The sequence below is a fragment of the Phyllostomus discolor genome, chromosome 1 (assembly GCF_004126475.2).
Source record: "Phyllostomus discolor isolate MPI-MPIP mPhyDis1 chromosome 1, mPhyDis1.pri.v3, whole genome shotgun sequence".
Taxonomy (NCBI): Eukaryota; Metazoa; Chordata; class Mammalia; order Chiroptera; family Phyllostomidae; genus Phyllostomus; species Phyllostomus discolor.
Genome location: NC_040903.2, coordinates 87361516 through 87378048, shown reverse-complemented (window position 1 = coordinate 87378048; position 16533 = coordinate 87361516). Strand labels below are relative to the sequence as shown.

General features: G+C 38.7%; 1 protein-coding gene across 1 annotated transcript in view; it reads right to left on the bottom strand.

Moving 5' to 3' along the window:
• Window positions 1-16533, bottom strand: part of MANBA (mannosidase beta) — a 119353-nt gene that overhangs the window by 95049 nt on the left and 7771 nt on the right. The window contains exons 2-5 of the mRNA XM_028507288.2: window positions 10294-10388; window positions 8414-8519; window positions 7424-7594; window positions 1300-1423 (exon numbers count right to left, since the gene is read on the bottom strand). Of these exons, the coding sequence (XP_028363089.1) occupies window positions 1300-1423; window positions 7424-7594; window positions 8414-8519; window positions 10294-10388 (496 nt within the window). The remainder of the gene's footprint in view (window positions 1-1299; window positions 1424-7423; window positions 7595-8413; window positions 8520-10293; window positions 10389-16533) is intronic.

Genomic DNA, 16533 nt, shown 5'->3' with positions numbered 1-16533 from the left:
ATCTGTGAGATTTCTGAGCTTTTATTCAATGCTCTTTTCTTGTGAGTAGTTCCTTCAACTGAAACAGTAGTATACTTTACCTTACAAGACTTTCTTTATGCCTTACTTGTCTTCCAGTTTATTTTTAACTCTCAAAAAGGCTGGTGTGTCCTGGCCATCAGCGGAGAAAATGTGCAGGGATAGCAAGTCAGCCTGATAATTTGAACAAATCAAGATCTTGGGATGGTGAAAGTGACCACAGAGGCAGCAAACTAGAATACAAACCAGCAGGTCCAATTCTTTAAAAAAGAACATGAGTTCTGGTTTCATCCCATCCTGTCGTCTGCAGAGGCCAGGTTTGTGGGGCGCCTAGAAAGGAGATTCCAGGTCCCAGCCTTGTGATGAGGAACCTAAAGCCTTGGGAGTGGAGTATCCTGGCTTAACTGGATGGCTACATGAATATAGCCTGGGAGCAGACAGAAGAATATGTAAATGGACAACTGAAGAACACACATATGGGAATGCACTTATGTAAGGAAACAATGTGTTATACATAAGCACACAGAAGAGAAGGATGTGAAGACATCAAGAGTACAGCACTTTTCATACTTGAATATTTTTTTAAATATAATTTGTCATATTTTGTAATAGTTGGTGATTTTTCACTGACGTGTTAGTAAATGTATAAAACTGTGATGTCCTGGCTGGTGTGGCTCAGTGGATTGAACGCTGGCCTGCGAACCAAAGGGTCACCAGTTCAATTCCCAGGCCAGGTACACGCCTGGGTTGTGGGCCAGGTCCCCAGTAGGGGGCACATGAGAGGCAGCCACACATTGATGTTTCTCTCCCTTTCTTTCTCCCTGCCTTCCCCTCTGTCTAAAAATAAATAAATAAAATCATTTAAAAAGTGAAATTGTGAAATTAATTGTGAAGAATTTTTTCATATTTCAGTTTTAGTCTTTTTCTTTTACCTTTATGTCAGTGTGCAGAATGCAAAAAATAATTTTTTAAAAAAGGAAACTCTTAAAAGAAGGAAAGAACAAACACTTAGCTTGGGAAAACTACAGCAACTAATACTTTCATTCTTTTTAAAATATGTTAAAAGGTATCTATCTGCCTACCTATCTGCTTTATATTGCAAATTTTTATTACAAATCACAGTTTGTACATATTTTTCACTTTTTGCAATTTAGTATGTCACAAAATTTTTTCAAATAAGTGTCCAAGAAGTAAACATATATATTCAAATTATAAACCCAATTCTTACAACTCAGAAGAAGCTCAAAAAAAGTCAAAAGGAAGTCATACGTCTTAGCTTACCATATACAGGGGAAAACGTGAAGTAGTTCAGATGACAAATGTTATAGGCTTCAATCCTAACATCTTTCCAGATGCCCTGGGTAGGAAAGGAAGGCCCCCAGTCCCAACTAAAGGAACACTGCTCCTGTAATTTCAAGGGGAAAAAATAGAAGATAGATTCTGGTTACCATGAAATTTAAACATTATTTTTTTAAAGTTTTCTTTTAGCCCTGGCTGGCGTAGCTCAGTGGATTGAGCGCAGGCTGGGAACCAAAGTATCCCAGGTTCGATTCCCAGCCAGGGTACATTCCTGGGTTGCAGGCCATAACCCCCAGCAACTGCACATTGATGTTTCTCTCTCTCTCTCTCTCTCTCCCTCCCTCCCCTCCTTCCCTCTCTAAAAATAAATAAATAAATAATTAAAAAAATAAAGTTTTTACAATATCTTTTTAAGATATTGTAAAAGTATGTATTAGTTTGCTGGGTATCAACAAAATACCACAGATTGGGTGGCTCAAACAACAGAAATTTATTTTCTCACAGTTCTAAAAGCTGGGAATTCCCGACACCTAGGTGTTGGTAGGAATGATTTCTCCTGAAGCCTCTCTCCTAGGCTTGCAGGAGTTGCCTTCTCACTGTGCCCTCACAGAGTCATTATTCCGTGTGCTTGCACACACCCCTAGTGTCTCTCTCTGTCATCCAAACTTCCTCTTCTTGTAAGGTCTTCATTCTTAATGGACTGGAACCCACCCTAACAGTCTCATTTAACTTGGTCATCTCTTTAAAGACCTTATTTCCAGATAAGGTTACATGTTGAGCCACAGAGGTTTAAGACTTCAACATACAAATTTAGGGGGGTTGAAAAAAAACAAATTTGGGGGGAAGGAGCACAGAATGAACTCCATAATAGTATATGTGTATGTGTACTACCCATAGGATCTAAAATGGCCCACAATGCTCTGGCAGGGTAACTCAGTTAGCTGGAGCATTGCATATCTAAAAGTTGCAGATTCGATTCCTGGTCAGGGCTTATACCTAGGTTGCTAGTGCAATCCCCCAGTCAGGGTACCTATAGGAGGCAGCCAATCAATGTTTCTCTCTCATCTATCTCTGTCTGTCTCTCTCTGTCTGCCTCTCCCCCCACCCACCTTGCTTCCTCTCTCTCTAAAATCAATAAACATATCCTCGGGTGAGGATTAAAAAATAAATAATAAACAAAAATAAAAGTAAAATGGCCTACAATGATTCCCCCCTAGTATTCAGGCCCATGTGGAATCCCCTCCCCTTGAGTATAGATTAGACCTAGCAAATCATTTCTAGCCAGCAGAACACAGCAGAGGTGATAACTTCTAAAATTAGGCTATAAAAGACTGCACCGACTGCACCTTCTGCTTGGGGAGCTCACTCCCACTCTTTCTTGGCCAAGGGGGAAGACAGCTGCCATGTTGTGGGGCAGCTCAGTAGACAGGCCCATAGGAGTGGGCTTGGAAGCTAACCTGAGGCCTGCCGATAACCACATGCAGGAACTTACACACAAACACTCCTAGTCAGCCTGGAGATGACTGCAGCCCTGGTCCACGGCTTCACGGTAACCTCATGAGTGACCCTGAGCCAGAGATACCCAGCTAAGCCACACCTTCCTGACAGAAACTATGACAATAAGTGTCATTTTAAGATGATAATTTTTGACATTATTTGTTACACAGCAGTAGATAACTAATATATCAACTTATGTAGCTAGTTATATTTTGCAGAAATGCTCTAAGAACATAAAATTTACTTAGGTGCATTTGTTCTTCAAAAGTATATTACATTGAGGCAACAGAATAGTTACTTTTTAGACTTCTCAAAAATATCTCTTAACCTACCATTGTATTTACATGGAATGACTATAGAGAATATTGTGTTTAAATAACTATAAAATATGAAGAAACAAACTGGAAGATTAAAGGTTTAAAAAACTCTAGCTAGACTTGCCAGCCCCTACTTGCTCCAGTATGAATTCAGAAGTACTTGTTCCGAACTTACAGCCCCAGAGTGACCAGTTCCCTGACACAGGTGGCCCGGGCAGACCTTCCGTCCAGTCTGACCCAGCCTGGCTCCCTGCCTCTCCCTTCAGGCACATTTCAGTTTTCACATTGATTTACAAAGGTTCAAATTCAAAAGCAGGAGATGGTTCCCTCAAAATAAGCCCCTTTTTAAGCAGAATATTTCTAATTTCTACCTCTTAAAAGAAAAAATTATTTTCAAAATACAGTTCATTAAAATGTATGAGACAATGAGCTCAGCCTTTAAAAAGGAACAAGCACCAGAGAAAGTACTAAGATCTTTTTGAAGGGAGCAGGCGAAGGCCTGAGGATCTGGCCAAACTGTCCTCATTTAAGCATTATTTCCCAAGCTGTGTATTTATGAAAGACAGAGATCAATTCATTTCCATTACTGGGAAAAATAAAGAATTAAAACCATTTCATAGCATCTGTATTTGTTGAAATTCACCAGGTAAATATCAGATTGTCATGTTCGGAATGAAACCCACCATGGGGATATTTATTGGAAAGTTTGCAAGTTCAGATATATAATTCTTTTTATCAGGGACAGGGAGAAGTAAGAGGGCAAAAATATTAAACATCTAAAAATATATATGTGTGTGTTTACATATATATTTTGTTTACATATTCAACATCTTCTACAGAAGACTATTTTCCACACCAATGGCTACAAATCATTTCTATTCATACAACCTCCCCAAATATGTTATCACTTATTCCAAAAAGTATTTGCAAAGTGCTTTCTATGCGTCAGGCTGGTAGTACATCAATGTACAGATCAGACGTAGTCCTGTTTATAGTGCTCACAGTACAGCAAGAAATTCAGGCTCTAAACAAAAAAAAAAAAAAATCACAAAAACAAAGGAAACACACAGGGAACAAATGATGGGGGAAGGAGTTATCAAACAAGATTTCCTGAATAATAGCAACTTTTATATGGAGACTTGAGGGTAAGTCCCACTTGTCCAGGGTATTTAGGGGAGTGGGAAGTAAAGCATCCCTTTCAGTAGTAACAGCGAGAAAGTGCGATGCTGTCCAGGAAACACAGCGAGAACAATGGGAGAAGTGGCAGAATACTGAAAAAGTAATTATGGGCTAACAGAGCTAAGAACTCTAGGCTGTAGCCTAAAGGCAATAAGGAATGGTTGAAGAGTTTTTAAAAGGGGAAGTACTGTGATTTTTGTCTGAAAAGAACATTCTGGCTGCTCTATGGCAAATGAACTGGAAGAAGGCAAATGAGGTTGTAGGGATACCAGGGCAATATTTCATGCAAGAAGTGATGACAGACTGAACTCAAGCATGACAGCAGGAATGGAGCGTGGGCAGATTTGAGAACCACTGACAAGGTAATATCCACATTATCCAAAGACTTAGCCATGGATTTGAGGAGGGAAGAAAATGAGATAGAGGAATCAAAAATAACTCCTAGGATTTGGGCTTGAGTGACTGTCCTGTGTGGTATTCCATTTAGCAAGACAGGGAGTTTTGGGAGAAGGGTTTGGATCCCGAGTGCAGTGCTGGACATCCTGAGCTTTAGGTCCCAGAGAATCAGCCAAGTGAAGATGCCAAACAGGCAATTGAATATCAGGTCTGAATTAAAGAGAGGTCTGAACTGACAATATGATATTAGAAGTCACTGGAAATTTGTTTGGTTATTGAAAAAATAAAGATACATGAGACAGACTAGAGAGGATACAAAAATGAAAGAAGAGTGTCTAGAACAAAGAGAGAACTGAATAGTAAGGCTTTTAAGAGGAGGAAGTTGGTCTGGATAAAGAGGCTTAGCAGGAACAGCCAAGGATGTCAATGGAAAGCAAGAAAGATAATGTGGAATATTCCAAAGGGAGAAGTGAGGTGATGGGTTCCACCATTCAAGCTGGACAGAGAAGGAAGCAGAGATAAGAGGTGGAGAAAGCAGAGAGGTCAAAGAATAGATGGAAAGTAACATTTCCTCATTATATCCATTCTCCACCTCTTTCCCACTAACCTCACATAAGCTAAACTCTGAGGCATTTTGTCAGTTATACACTTAGAGGTCTGTAATTACAGAAATATGTCTCCAAAATAAATAGTATTGCCACCCTACATTTGAAATAGCTGTATAGCACTTCATTATGGAAAGTGCATTTATATTAATATTTCACTGTATCTTCATATTAACAGTCAGGAAGGAAGGGAAGAGATTAGCTCCATACACAAATGATAGAGTTGCCTAAGACCCTTCTGGATTTGTGAAGCCAGAATTCAGATCCCCAATTCCTGACCTGCTGTCCAGTTCAGGCCTTTTCACACTGGATCAGGTCGATCTAGCCAGAAACACACCCCAAATTTAGTATCCCGCTCTCACTGTGATGGTAGAAACCTCGGTCTGATTCCTGATATTAGTAACAAAGGAGTTTGTTCTATCTAAACAAACTGAAAGTGTGTTTTAAATGCCACAAAGTGACTAGCGGGTAGAGGGAAGCTACTACATGGATGTTTGTGTAACATATATATACCCATACTGATGACCTGAAAAGTGAACTTTCACATTAGGAACCAGGAAGTCCTTGTTTCCATAGAAGGCTGAAGATAGACGAAGGCAGAAAAGTGCAACCTCTAGTATTAAAACCACTGTGCCATTTGAAGCCAAAGGCAAAAAAACAAAAGCTGATGTTTAAACAGAATGTGAGTAAGTGTTCCATGTAACTCCTGACTACTCAGTTACTTCCTGTGCCATCACAGCTGAATGAACACATGGTTATTGACACACTGACATGAATCTGGGTACATGGAGTCAAACGGGTGGGAGTTTAATTCTGACCTTAGTGCTTACTTTAAGGAAGCATGATTTAAAGGTAAGAGCTGCTTAATTTAAATAATCAGTTTATCAACCGGTTCTGGTCAACGAGTGCTAAAAAAATACACTTAGTATTTTCATGATGAAACCAATGATTACACTTGTTAAAATTACATGCTAATTCCTCAAAACATTTAGAATTATCATGCAATGCAGTCATCCCACTTCTGGGTATGTATCAAAAAAAAAAAAAAATTGAAAGCAAGGTCTCAAAGAAATATTTGTATGTCCATACATAGCAACATTATTCAAAATAGCCAAAGGTGGAAACAACTCAAATGTCTACTAACAGATGACTGAATAAATAAAATGTGGTATATACATACAATGGAATATCATTAAGCTTTAAAAAGGAAGGAAATTCTGACATGTGCTACAACACAGATGGACCTGGAGAACATTATGGTAAGTGTAATAAGCCAGTCACAAAAAGACAAATACTGTATGACTCCCCTTATATGAGGTATCTAGAGGAGTCAAACTCATAGAAACACAAAGAATGGTGGTTGTCAGGGGCTGGGAGAGAGTAAATGAGGAATTATTTTTTAATGAGTATAGAGTTTCAGTTGTGCTGCATGAAAAATGTTCTGGAGATTGCTTTCACAATGTGATTGTGCTTAATAATGCTGAACTGCACACTTAAAAATGGCTAAGATGGTAAATTTTGTGTTATGTGTATTTTAACACAATTAAAATACTTTAAATAAAAATAAAATAAAAAACTAAATAGATAGAATATTAATTCAACCATGAATTAGAGTAAATCCAGGTCATCTAGCCTGATATTAGACTCAGAGAAAAACATCCCCTTGTGGCTTTTGTTATCTGATGCTAGATTTTATTGGAACCTACCAGTAAAATATAAGAACATGCCAGCAAATATGTTAACAATTACAGAAGGCTTCCTAGTAACAAGAATCACTGATAAATATAAACCTTATGGCCTGGTGAAAAGTTTGATAAACCTAAATGTTGAAAAATAATGTGTCAAGTTACATGACTAGTTACCTATTTGTCTTCTTTTCCCGATGTTACCTAAGTTCTGAAACATGCTTCAAGAAAAAAAATCTAGAAAGACAAAAATTCTCCACCAAAAAATCATATAATCTTTTGGCTCTTATTTTTAAAAATTTTCAAATCCCACTACGAGACAAGAAAGAGAAGTCCAACTTCCCAAGGGAGTCTTCAAATAAGCATTTCATATACCAGCATATCCCACCCTCAAGGTTACAGCCCCATCCACTTGTGAGACCGTTACCTTTCGAATGAAGTTGACGTGGCATTCTCCCTTCTGGACATTCGGAGGGCAGTTTGGGGGCACCTCGTAGAGAGTGTGGGCTCTGCTCTGCTGCTCCGCATACAACACTGGTGACTGGAAATGCAGCTCAATGGAGTTTCGGGGTCTGACCACTTGGGTAATATCAAAGCTCTGAATTAAAGGCAAAGAACAAATGTGGAAGTAGCCTTGTGTGTAAAAGTTTAGATATAGGCATGTATAAGATGGAAGGAGAGATGCATAAAATAATTGAAACCTTTATGTTGAGCCTTTTTGCAAGAGAAAACACTTTTTCAAAATAGTATAACTAAATTGCCGACTTTTAATTATAACTGAGTGCATTCTCCTACCCAGCGTAGATTTCTAGTTTCCTCCTTCTGTTTGTACTGACAGATGATGCTCCTAGTAAACAGAGCAAGCAGAAAATATATTTAGCTCTGTAATGTCTGCTCTGGCTATTTACATATGGCCTTGAACTGCCAAGGATTTCCTAGATGCTTCATGACTCTTTGGTATAAATAGCATGTAATGATAAATTACTTTTGTTTTGGCAAGCCTACCCTTGAAAGGGAAGGGACATCAAGATATGATCTCATAGCGTAATTATTTCAGAAAGGAAGGAACATTTTCTTTTAAAATGGTGTGCCAATTGTCATTTCCCATGAAACTCTGGATCACCAAATAGCAGAGAAGGAAATGGCATTTGTTGAATACTTCCCATGTGTCAAGAAATGTGCCGGTCATTTTATACAATTAGCTTACTAAATTCTCACACTTACTCCACAGGATCTGTAGTATTTTTATCATCCTACAAATGTAACCACTGAGAAATAAAGTAACTTACGCAATGCTTCAAAGAGCTTGTACCAGCCTGCATGGGCAAACATGCACCTATCTTTGTCTACTCACAATGACAATTAATAGAAACACATATAAGTGGGGTTTTTTAACCTGCTGTTATTATGTACTTACATATCTTTTGAACATGTTGTTTGTTTTCCCAATAAGAACATTATTGAGCAGGACTTTTGCAACTGTATCGACGCCCTCGAAAACCAAATTTACTTTTTGCCATTTGCTAAAAAAAAGAAAATTAAGACAAGAAGTATAAAACATTAACTTAGATGTCTTTTATATTAGTTTAGAACTAAAGGAGTAAATATTTCACAGAAAATATATATCATTAAAAATCAGTTTTCAATGAAATTTCCAGAAGTTTAATACATTTTTATACTGAGTGACCCTTATCTTTCTTCATAATATTTCAATCACCATAAAATCATGAGCACAACTTATAATTTCCAAATTCATTGACTTTTTTCTAGAACTTCACAAAGTTCTTATGAAAACCAAGTTAAATAACAGACACAAAAAGTTTTCGCAAAACCCAAAGGTGCAAGTGCCAAGAGCATCAACAACACTAAGGTAACAGGCTTGATTCAGGTTCAGAAGTCATGCTGGGAACCAAGGAGAGAAAGCTGGACAAGTCAGCAGGGCGAGAGAGGGTGCACGAAGTGATACAGAGATGGGCGACATTAAGCAGTATTTCCACAGACAAGCAGAGAAGATTAAATCTGATTTGCCAATCAAAAGGAAGAGACTGCAGTTATTGAGCAAGAACACCATGGTAAAAATCAGTATTTTCAGAAGATGAGTGCACTGGAAAATAAAAAGACCAAACCATAAATTTAGTTAGGCAGTTTTGGCCTAATTCCAGGCATTCACTAAGGCATAGACAAAGGTGAAAACTTGAAAATGAGGAAGAAGAGGCTGAATCAAGAAAAAATGCTAGGCAAAAATTAACAAGACTCAAAAACAGACTGAATACAGGGAGATGAAGAAAAGATATGATGAGACAAAAATACCTTAGGCATAGAAGATTGAGGAAATGGTGTTATATCAAAAGAAACAATAAGGCTGTTAGAATATAAAGTAACTTTAACTGGGCAAGTCAATTGGTTAAATTTTGGATATGTTGAGTTCAAGGTGAAAGAAGGCCCTTAATGGGGAAATAAGTGCCTGGACCACAGGAATGTTGTGATATTGAGTACCATATTCTGCCTTTATTTCTCTTTTAAATAATTAGCCAAAAAAGACCTACAAAAAGGACGGAAGAATTTTTTTCTTTAGCGATAATGATGGTAGATACAATTAGGTTACATTCTGCTTCATAGAACATTACTGAGAACTATAACATGATTTTTCTCATGGCCTCATGACACAATATAAGGCCAGTGCCTTAGTCTCAAAGACTGGTAATACCACACTGAACAAATGGCATGCCTCTGATCCTACTTGATAATATCATAAATATGTAAACTCCACTGATTGCTGTGAGCAGGGAGAAGGACATGCAGATAAGAGAACTGACCAGGTTTAGGTGACTCCACTATAATCACAGGAAAATGACTGAGATATAAGTTCATGACTGATAATCAATGGCATCATTTTCATATACAAATCAAAACCTAAATCATACATTCACTTTTTTAAATTTCTTTTTTATTTACTGATTTTACAGAAAGAGAGAGGAATGGAAAGAGAGAACAAAAAAACACTGATTTGTTGTTCCACTTATGTATGCATTTGTTGGTCGATTCTTGTATCTGCCCTGACCAGGAATTGAACCCACAACCGTGGCACATTGGGATAATGCTTTAAGTAACTGAGCTACCTGGCCAGGGCCATATATATCATATAAATTCACTTTTATAATAAGGTTTTAGTCGAAAAACCCTCTGATATGAAACCTAAAAAAGCAATAAATTATTGCAGAGACAAAAAAAAAGAAGAAAAGCTCAAATAATTATAAAAATAAATAAAAATAGATACAGATATACACACATACATACCTAATCTCAAAGGGGATTTGAAATTCCTTGCTATAGGTCCAGTTATCCAAGGAGATCCATCTGTAGTTAAGGTCATTAAATCTGTAGTAAGGATCCTGTTGGTAGAAATTGTGGTAGGTGATTAAGTATGCAAAAAAATAAATAAAGTAAACATTAAATAAATTACTAATGATAGCTATTTATCACCTAATAATTAATGAGTTATTGGCTTAGGAGTATAGGGATTTCCCATGCCAGCACATCTCTCAAGGCTCAAGCTCCATCCGTTTACGAGGCCACTACCTTCCAAACAAAGTTGATGTGGCATTCGCATACCAAAAATACTAAAAGATGTTTTTTCTTAAAAAAGCCCAACAAAATACCTGAAATGAAAGAGTTCTGAAATTATAAATAATACAGTTTCACTATCAAAGAAGATTGGCCTCCCTTGTTAAAACCAAACTCACCTCCAAGGTATTAGCATTAAATGAAAGCCCGCACTTCTGATGTGTAGCCATCATTCCCTCATTGCCCTGTGGTTCTCGCTGTTGTTGCTGCTGCCACTATTTCAGCTGGCCTCTGGGGACAATGCTTCTCCTCTGCTGTCCACAGGTCAGCAAAACTCCCAGTCTCTGGATTTACTTAGCATTTCCAAAGCTATTTTTTTATTCACCTTTACTAAGTGAGCCCTAAAAGTATATCTACAGAGAATACACAGGAAGCACAGATACCATGAAACTTACAAACCTCAGGTTTCCTGTATTATTCCAGACCAGGTCAGAAAACTACAACCCGCAGGCCAAATGCAGCTCGCTACCTGTTTTTGTGTGGCCAGCAAACTAAGAACAGACATGTGTCGATCGATATAATTTTAGTGGAGAACAGTTGTGCCCATCCCTTTACAAATAAATTATATATGACAGCTTTCATGACATGACAGAGACCACATGGCCCATGAAGTCTAAAATCATCTCTTGCCCATTACCGTAAACAGCTGCCAAACTCTGCCCTAGGTGACTAGCCTGCTGGATGTTCATGGTGCCATTGCACCTGAGTGTCCAGCCCCAAGTCCCCCATTTCATCACCCTTAGTGTTTCTTCTCCTGCTCTTCCTCCACCTTTACCACCCAGATGAGGGCTCCCAGACAGGAGGCAAACAGGAAGTGGTAAGCAGAACTTTTTGGTTCCTCTTCTGTGAGCATCCCCACAGCTACAGGAGGGAAACAGTGTCGACCCAAAGGGCTTCTCCCCGTGACTGGGACAGGCCCGAGGGATTTCCTCAGGGACTACAACTCCAGATGGAGAAAGAAAAGCTGATTTTGTCTAAGTTCCACAGAGGTAAGGGTTGGATGGCCACATTAGGTTGGCAAAGACCAGCTGGGCACTTGCCCAGAGCATAAACCTATAAGAAACTCTGCATCACCGAATGTGTTCCAAGATGGAAAAAAGTACATGCCAGAGAGTGCTGACTGGAAGACAGATATATTTTGATAAGCTACTAGGAGTAGGAGTGGTTGATGAGATTTAATAACAACCAGTAATCACCCAACTGACTTTTAAGGTCTGATTTTGTTCTGCTAAATGGGATGTTCTGAGCCAGCCAACTTGCTTTCTTTTCTGCTCTTCCCCACACAGGACTCAGCCTCTCCAATGAATAAACTTGGAATAAATACTTAAGGACACAGGTTTGAAGAGGCACCTAATCATTAGCCTACCCACGTGTCTCCATCCAGCCCTATTTATAACTCTACACTGGACTGGGTCCAATGCAGTTAAAAATATCATGATGAGGAAGGTGTGAAGTCTAATGCAGTTGCAACATGTCTGCATTTTAAGCATCGGGGCTGCTGATGACGTGGCTTTCAGGGCACAAGTCCCCCTTCCCGTCCCCCAGATCCTGGAAGGGAGCTGCATGTTGAGGGCCATCTTCTCAGATATATGTTTTCTAGGCAAATAGAATTTAAAGCATTAAGCATTTTTCTTACTTAAGCTGATGTGAAAAGGCTACATACTGTTTGATTCCAACCACGTGACATTTTGGAAAAGGCAAAACTATGAAGATAGTAAAAGGGTCAGTGGTTGCCAGGGATTAAGGGGGAGAGAGACATGAATAGGCAGAGGGTGGTGAAATTACTCTGAATGATACTATAGTGGTGGATCCACATCATTATACAGCTGTCAAAACCCACAGAATACGCGCCAAAAGTGAATGGTAACATAAACTACAGATTATATTAACCATTGTGCAAACCGTTCTCATTATATTAACTGTTCTCGTTACATTAACAATGTCTGGACTTTTCCCCAACAAACCCCATAAATGAAAAGAAAAAACAAAAACAAAAATGGCATTGAAATTCCAGGCTTCATTCACCGAGAAAAGAATGGTGCTTCTATTATAAACAGGAGCAATAATAAAAATTAAGGATTGGGAGGATTCAGAGAAGAGATATTTGGATACACTGAGTTTTAATATGCCCTGAAGACATTCAAATTAAAAAGTGGAGCAGAATTCCCAGTGGTAAATCAGGAGACGGTGGTAGTTAGAGATTCAGGCATTTGAGTAATTCTGGGACAAAGATGATGGCTGAAACTCAGAGACTTCCAAGAGACAGAGAATAGACAGTGAATGACCCTCAGGAAATGCTTGAATTTATCAAGAAATGTTATCAAATGGATGCTTTTAGTGGAATATTTGTTTTTTATTATATAACTTATAATTTTATTATAAAATTCATAATTATATAAAATTATAATTTATTATAATTTTTATTATATTGATTATGCTATTACAGTTATTACAGTTATCCTGATTTTCCCCCCTTTTCCCCCCTCCACTCAGCACCCCACACTCCTTCAGGCCATCCCCCACCATTGTTCATGTCCATGGGCCGTGCATATTCTTTGGCTACTCCATTTTCCGTACTGTACTTTATATCCCTATGGCTATTCTGTAACTACCTATTTGTATTTCTTAATCCCTTCACATCTTTACCCATTCCCCCAAACCACCCTCCCATCTGGCAGCCATAAAAACACTCTCTTTATCCATGATTCTGTCTCTGTTCTTCTTGTTTGCTTAGTTTGTTATTTAGATGCAATTGTTGATAGATATGTATTTATTGCCATTTTATTGTTTGTAGTTTGGATCTTCTTTTTCTTAAATAACTGCCTTTAACATTTCATATAATAATGGTTTGATGATGATGAACTCCTTTAGCTATTTTTTGTCTGGGAAGCTCTTTATCTGCCCTTTGATTCTAAATGATAGCTTTGCTGGGTAGAGCAATCTTTGCTGGAGGTCTCTGCTTTTCATGACTTTGAATATTTCTTGCCAATCCCTTGTAGCCTGCAAAGTTTCTTTTAAGAAATCAGTTGACAGTCTTATGGGAACTGCCCTATAGGTAACTAACTTCTTTTCTCTTGCTGCTTTTAAGATCTCTTTTCATCTTTAAATTCTGGCATTATATTAAATATGATGTGTCTTAGAGAGGGCCCCTGTGCATCCATCTTTGGGTCTCTCTGTGCTTCCTGGATTTGCATGTCTATTTCCTTCACCAAATTAGGGAAGTTTTCATTCATTAATATTTAAAATAGATTTCCAATTTCTTGCTTTCTCTTCTCTCTCTGGTACCCCTATGATGCAAATGTTGGAACACTTGAAGTTGTTCCAGAGGCTGCTTACACTATCCTCATTCTTTTGGATTCTTTTTTCTTCTCGTTATTCCGATTTTTTTTTTTTTTTGCTTCCTTATGTTCCAATGAACATAAGGAAAGCAAATCATTGATTTGATTATTGGCTTCATCCACCCTACTCTTATTTCCCTGTAAATTGTTCTTTATTTCAATTAGTAAATCCTTTGTTTCTGACTGGATCTTTTTTGTGCTGCTGAGGTCCTCACTAAGTTCCTTAAGCATCCTTATAACCAGTGTTTTGAACTCTGCACCTGATAGATTGCTTATTTCCATTTTGCTGAGCTCTTTTTCTAGAGTTTTGATCTGTTCTTTCATTTGGGCCATGTTTCTTTGTCTCCTCATTTTGGCAGCCTCCCTGTGTTTGTTTCTCTAGAAACAAACATGTATGTATTTCTCTATGTATATCGCTATGTATTAGGTAGAGCTGCTTTCACTCCGTGTCTTGGTAGTGTGGCCTGATGTAGGAGGTGTCCTGTCAACTCCAGTGGCACAGCCTCCCCTATCACCTAAGCTGGGTACTCTAGGTGCACCCGCCTTGTGGGCTGAGTATACACCCCTTTTGTAGATGAGCCTTGGTTTTTGTTGGCAGATCAGTGGGAGGGATTTACCCAGGCCAGTCAGCTGCAAGGATTGGCTGTAACCACTTACCACCAACCTCTTGCCTCCATGGAGGATCAGTTGTGCAGGGGCAGGGTGATGGTGCTCCAATGTGGTCTGTAGCTGTCCACTGTGCACTGGCCCTGGGGTTTCCCACATGTTACACACAAGGTCAGCCCCCACCTACTGGCTGCTGCTAGTGCAGGGTGTAGACTCACTGAGGCAAGCTGTTGCTTGAGAGACATTATGAAGTTGTCTAGAATGAGCCAAGACCAGCCATTCATATAGAAAAGCAGCTTGGGTGGATCCATAAGCAGGGTAGGGCAATGTCTCTAGGGTTCTCCAAGGTGGGTCTTCATCAGTGTTATCTACACTGATGAAGTCTCAGATATGGCACCAGCTTGCCAACTCTGTGGTAGGAGGGTTTAGAAAAGGGACAATGGCCTCTGCTCATCTTGATGCCAGATACTTCAGTTCCTCCCAGTATGCCACTGGTGCCTTTCAAGCTCCTACTCTAGTACTGGAGCTCAGAGGGAGTGAGTCTGAGTCCATGTGTGGGTTCTTTAAGAGGAACTGCTTGGGGCTTCAAAAGTTTCTTCCACTGAATCAATCCATGCTAGTTTTTGCAGCCAGAAATTGCAGTGAGTTATCTTTCTAGCACTGGAACCCTGGGCTCGGGGGCCTAGTATAGGGCTGGGACTCATTGCTACTGAGATATCCCTCCTGAATTTTTATCCACCACACGTGGGTGAGGGACCAGCCTGTTCTGTGTCTGCGCGCCTCCTATCAGTCTTGATGGATGTGATTTCCTTAATTCTGTAGTTATCAAACTTCCATTCAACTCAATTTCTGATGGTTCTGAGTGATGGTTGTTCTATAGTTTAGTTGTAGTTTCAATGTGGTTATGTGAAAAGATGAGCCATGTTTGTGTATGCTGCCATCTTGACCGAAAGTCTAGTGGTATATTTTGAACATTATACTGTGCTCTTGTCATTCTTTTCACTGGACATCTTTAAACGAAAAGATGTCCATCTTTAAATAATTGTTCCCTTTGCTTACTATTTATTCTTCTTGCCAACAAAAATGTAGAGTGTAAAAAGAATTGGGTTGACTCTTTGCCCCCACAGTTTATCAGATGCATGATCTCAGGCCATAACTTCTTTGAGCCTCAGTCAGTGTGAATAATTATACCACTTCCACATGGTTGTTGTGGAAATTACATGAACAAGTGCACTTGAGAGGAGCCAAGGACAGTGCATTGAACATGGAAGACGTCAAATGAATATTACATGAAGATGATGTTCACAGGTTAACTACAGACTTACATATTATAAGGAACACATGTAAGGACTAACATGTGATAAGCCAGCATTCACCTAAAGATTCAGTCCTCAAATAACCCTTTGATTCCCAGTGTTTGGCCATGAGAAGCAAAGCCTCCTGTGTCCTAAACATACCCCATGTGGCATCAAATGAAGAAACATATGTCCATGTTTAAGAATCAAAACTTTTTAGGATACCTTTTTTTAAAAAATGAGGGCTTAAAAACCTCATGCTTCTCTCTTCCCAAAAATTGAGTGACATTATTTATTGATGATTATTTCTGTTCAAATTTAAATTTCAAATACAAAGTCCTTAGCTAATTTATCTCTTAATGTCACATGGTTTAATTGGTCAAACTTTTAGAAGAAAAAGATACACAGATTTTTAAGTGGTTCCTTTCCTAAAAGCTTTTGAGATCATTTCACATCATATAATGAACAAACTAAGTCAAACAGTCCATTCTTAACAAGAAAATTGTACCCTTTGCAACAGTATGGATGGACCTGGAGAATATTATGGTAAGTGAAATAAGCCAGCGAGAGAAAGATAAACACCATATGATTTCACTCATATGTGGAATCTAATGGACAAACTGAACTAACAAGGAAAATGAGGACAGACTCACAGATGGAGAGCAGGCTGACAG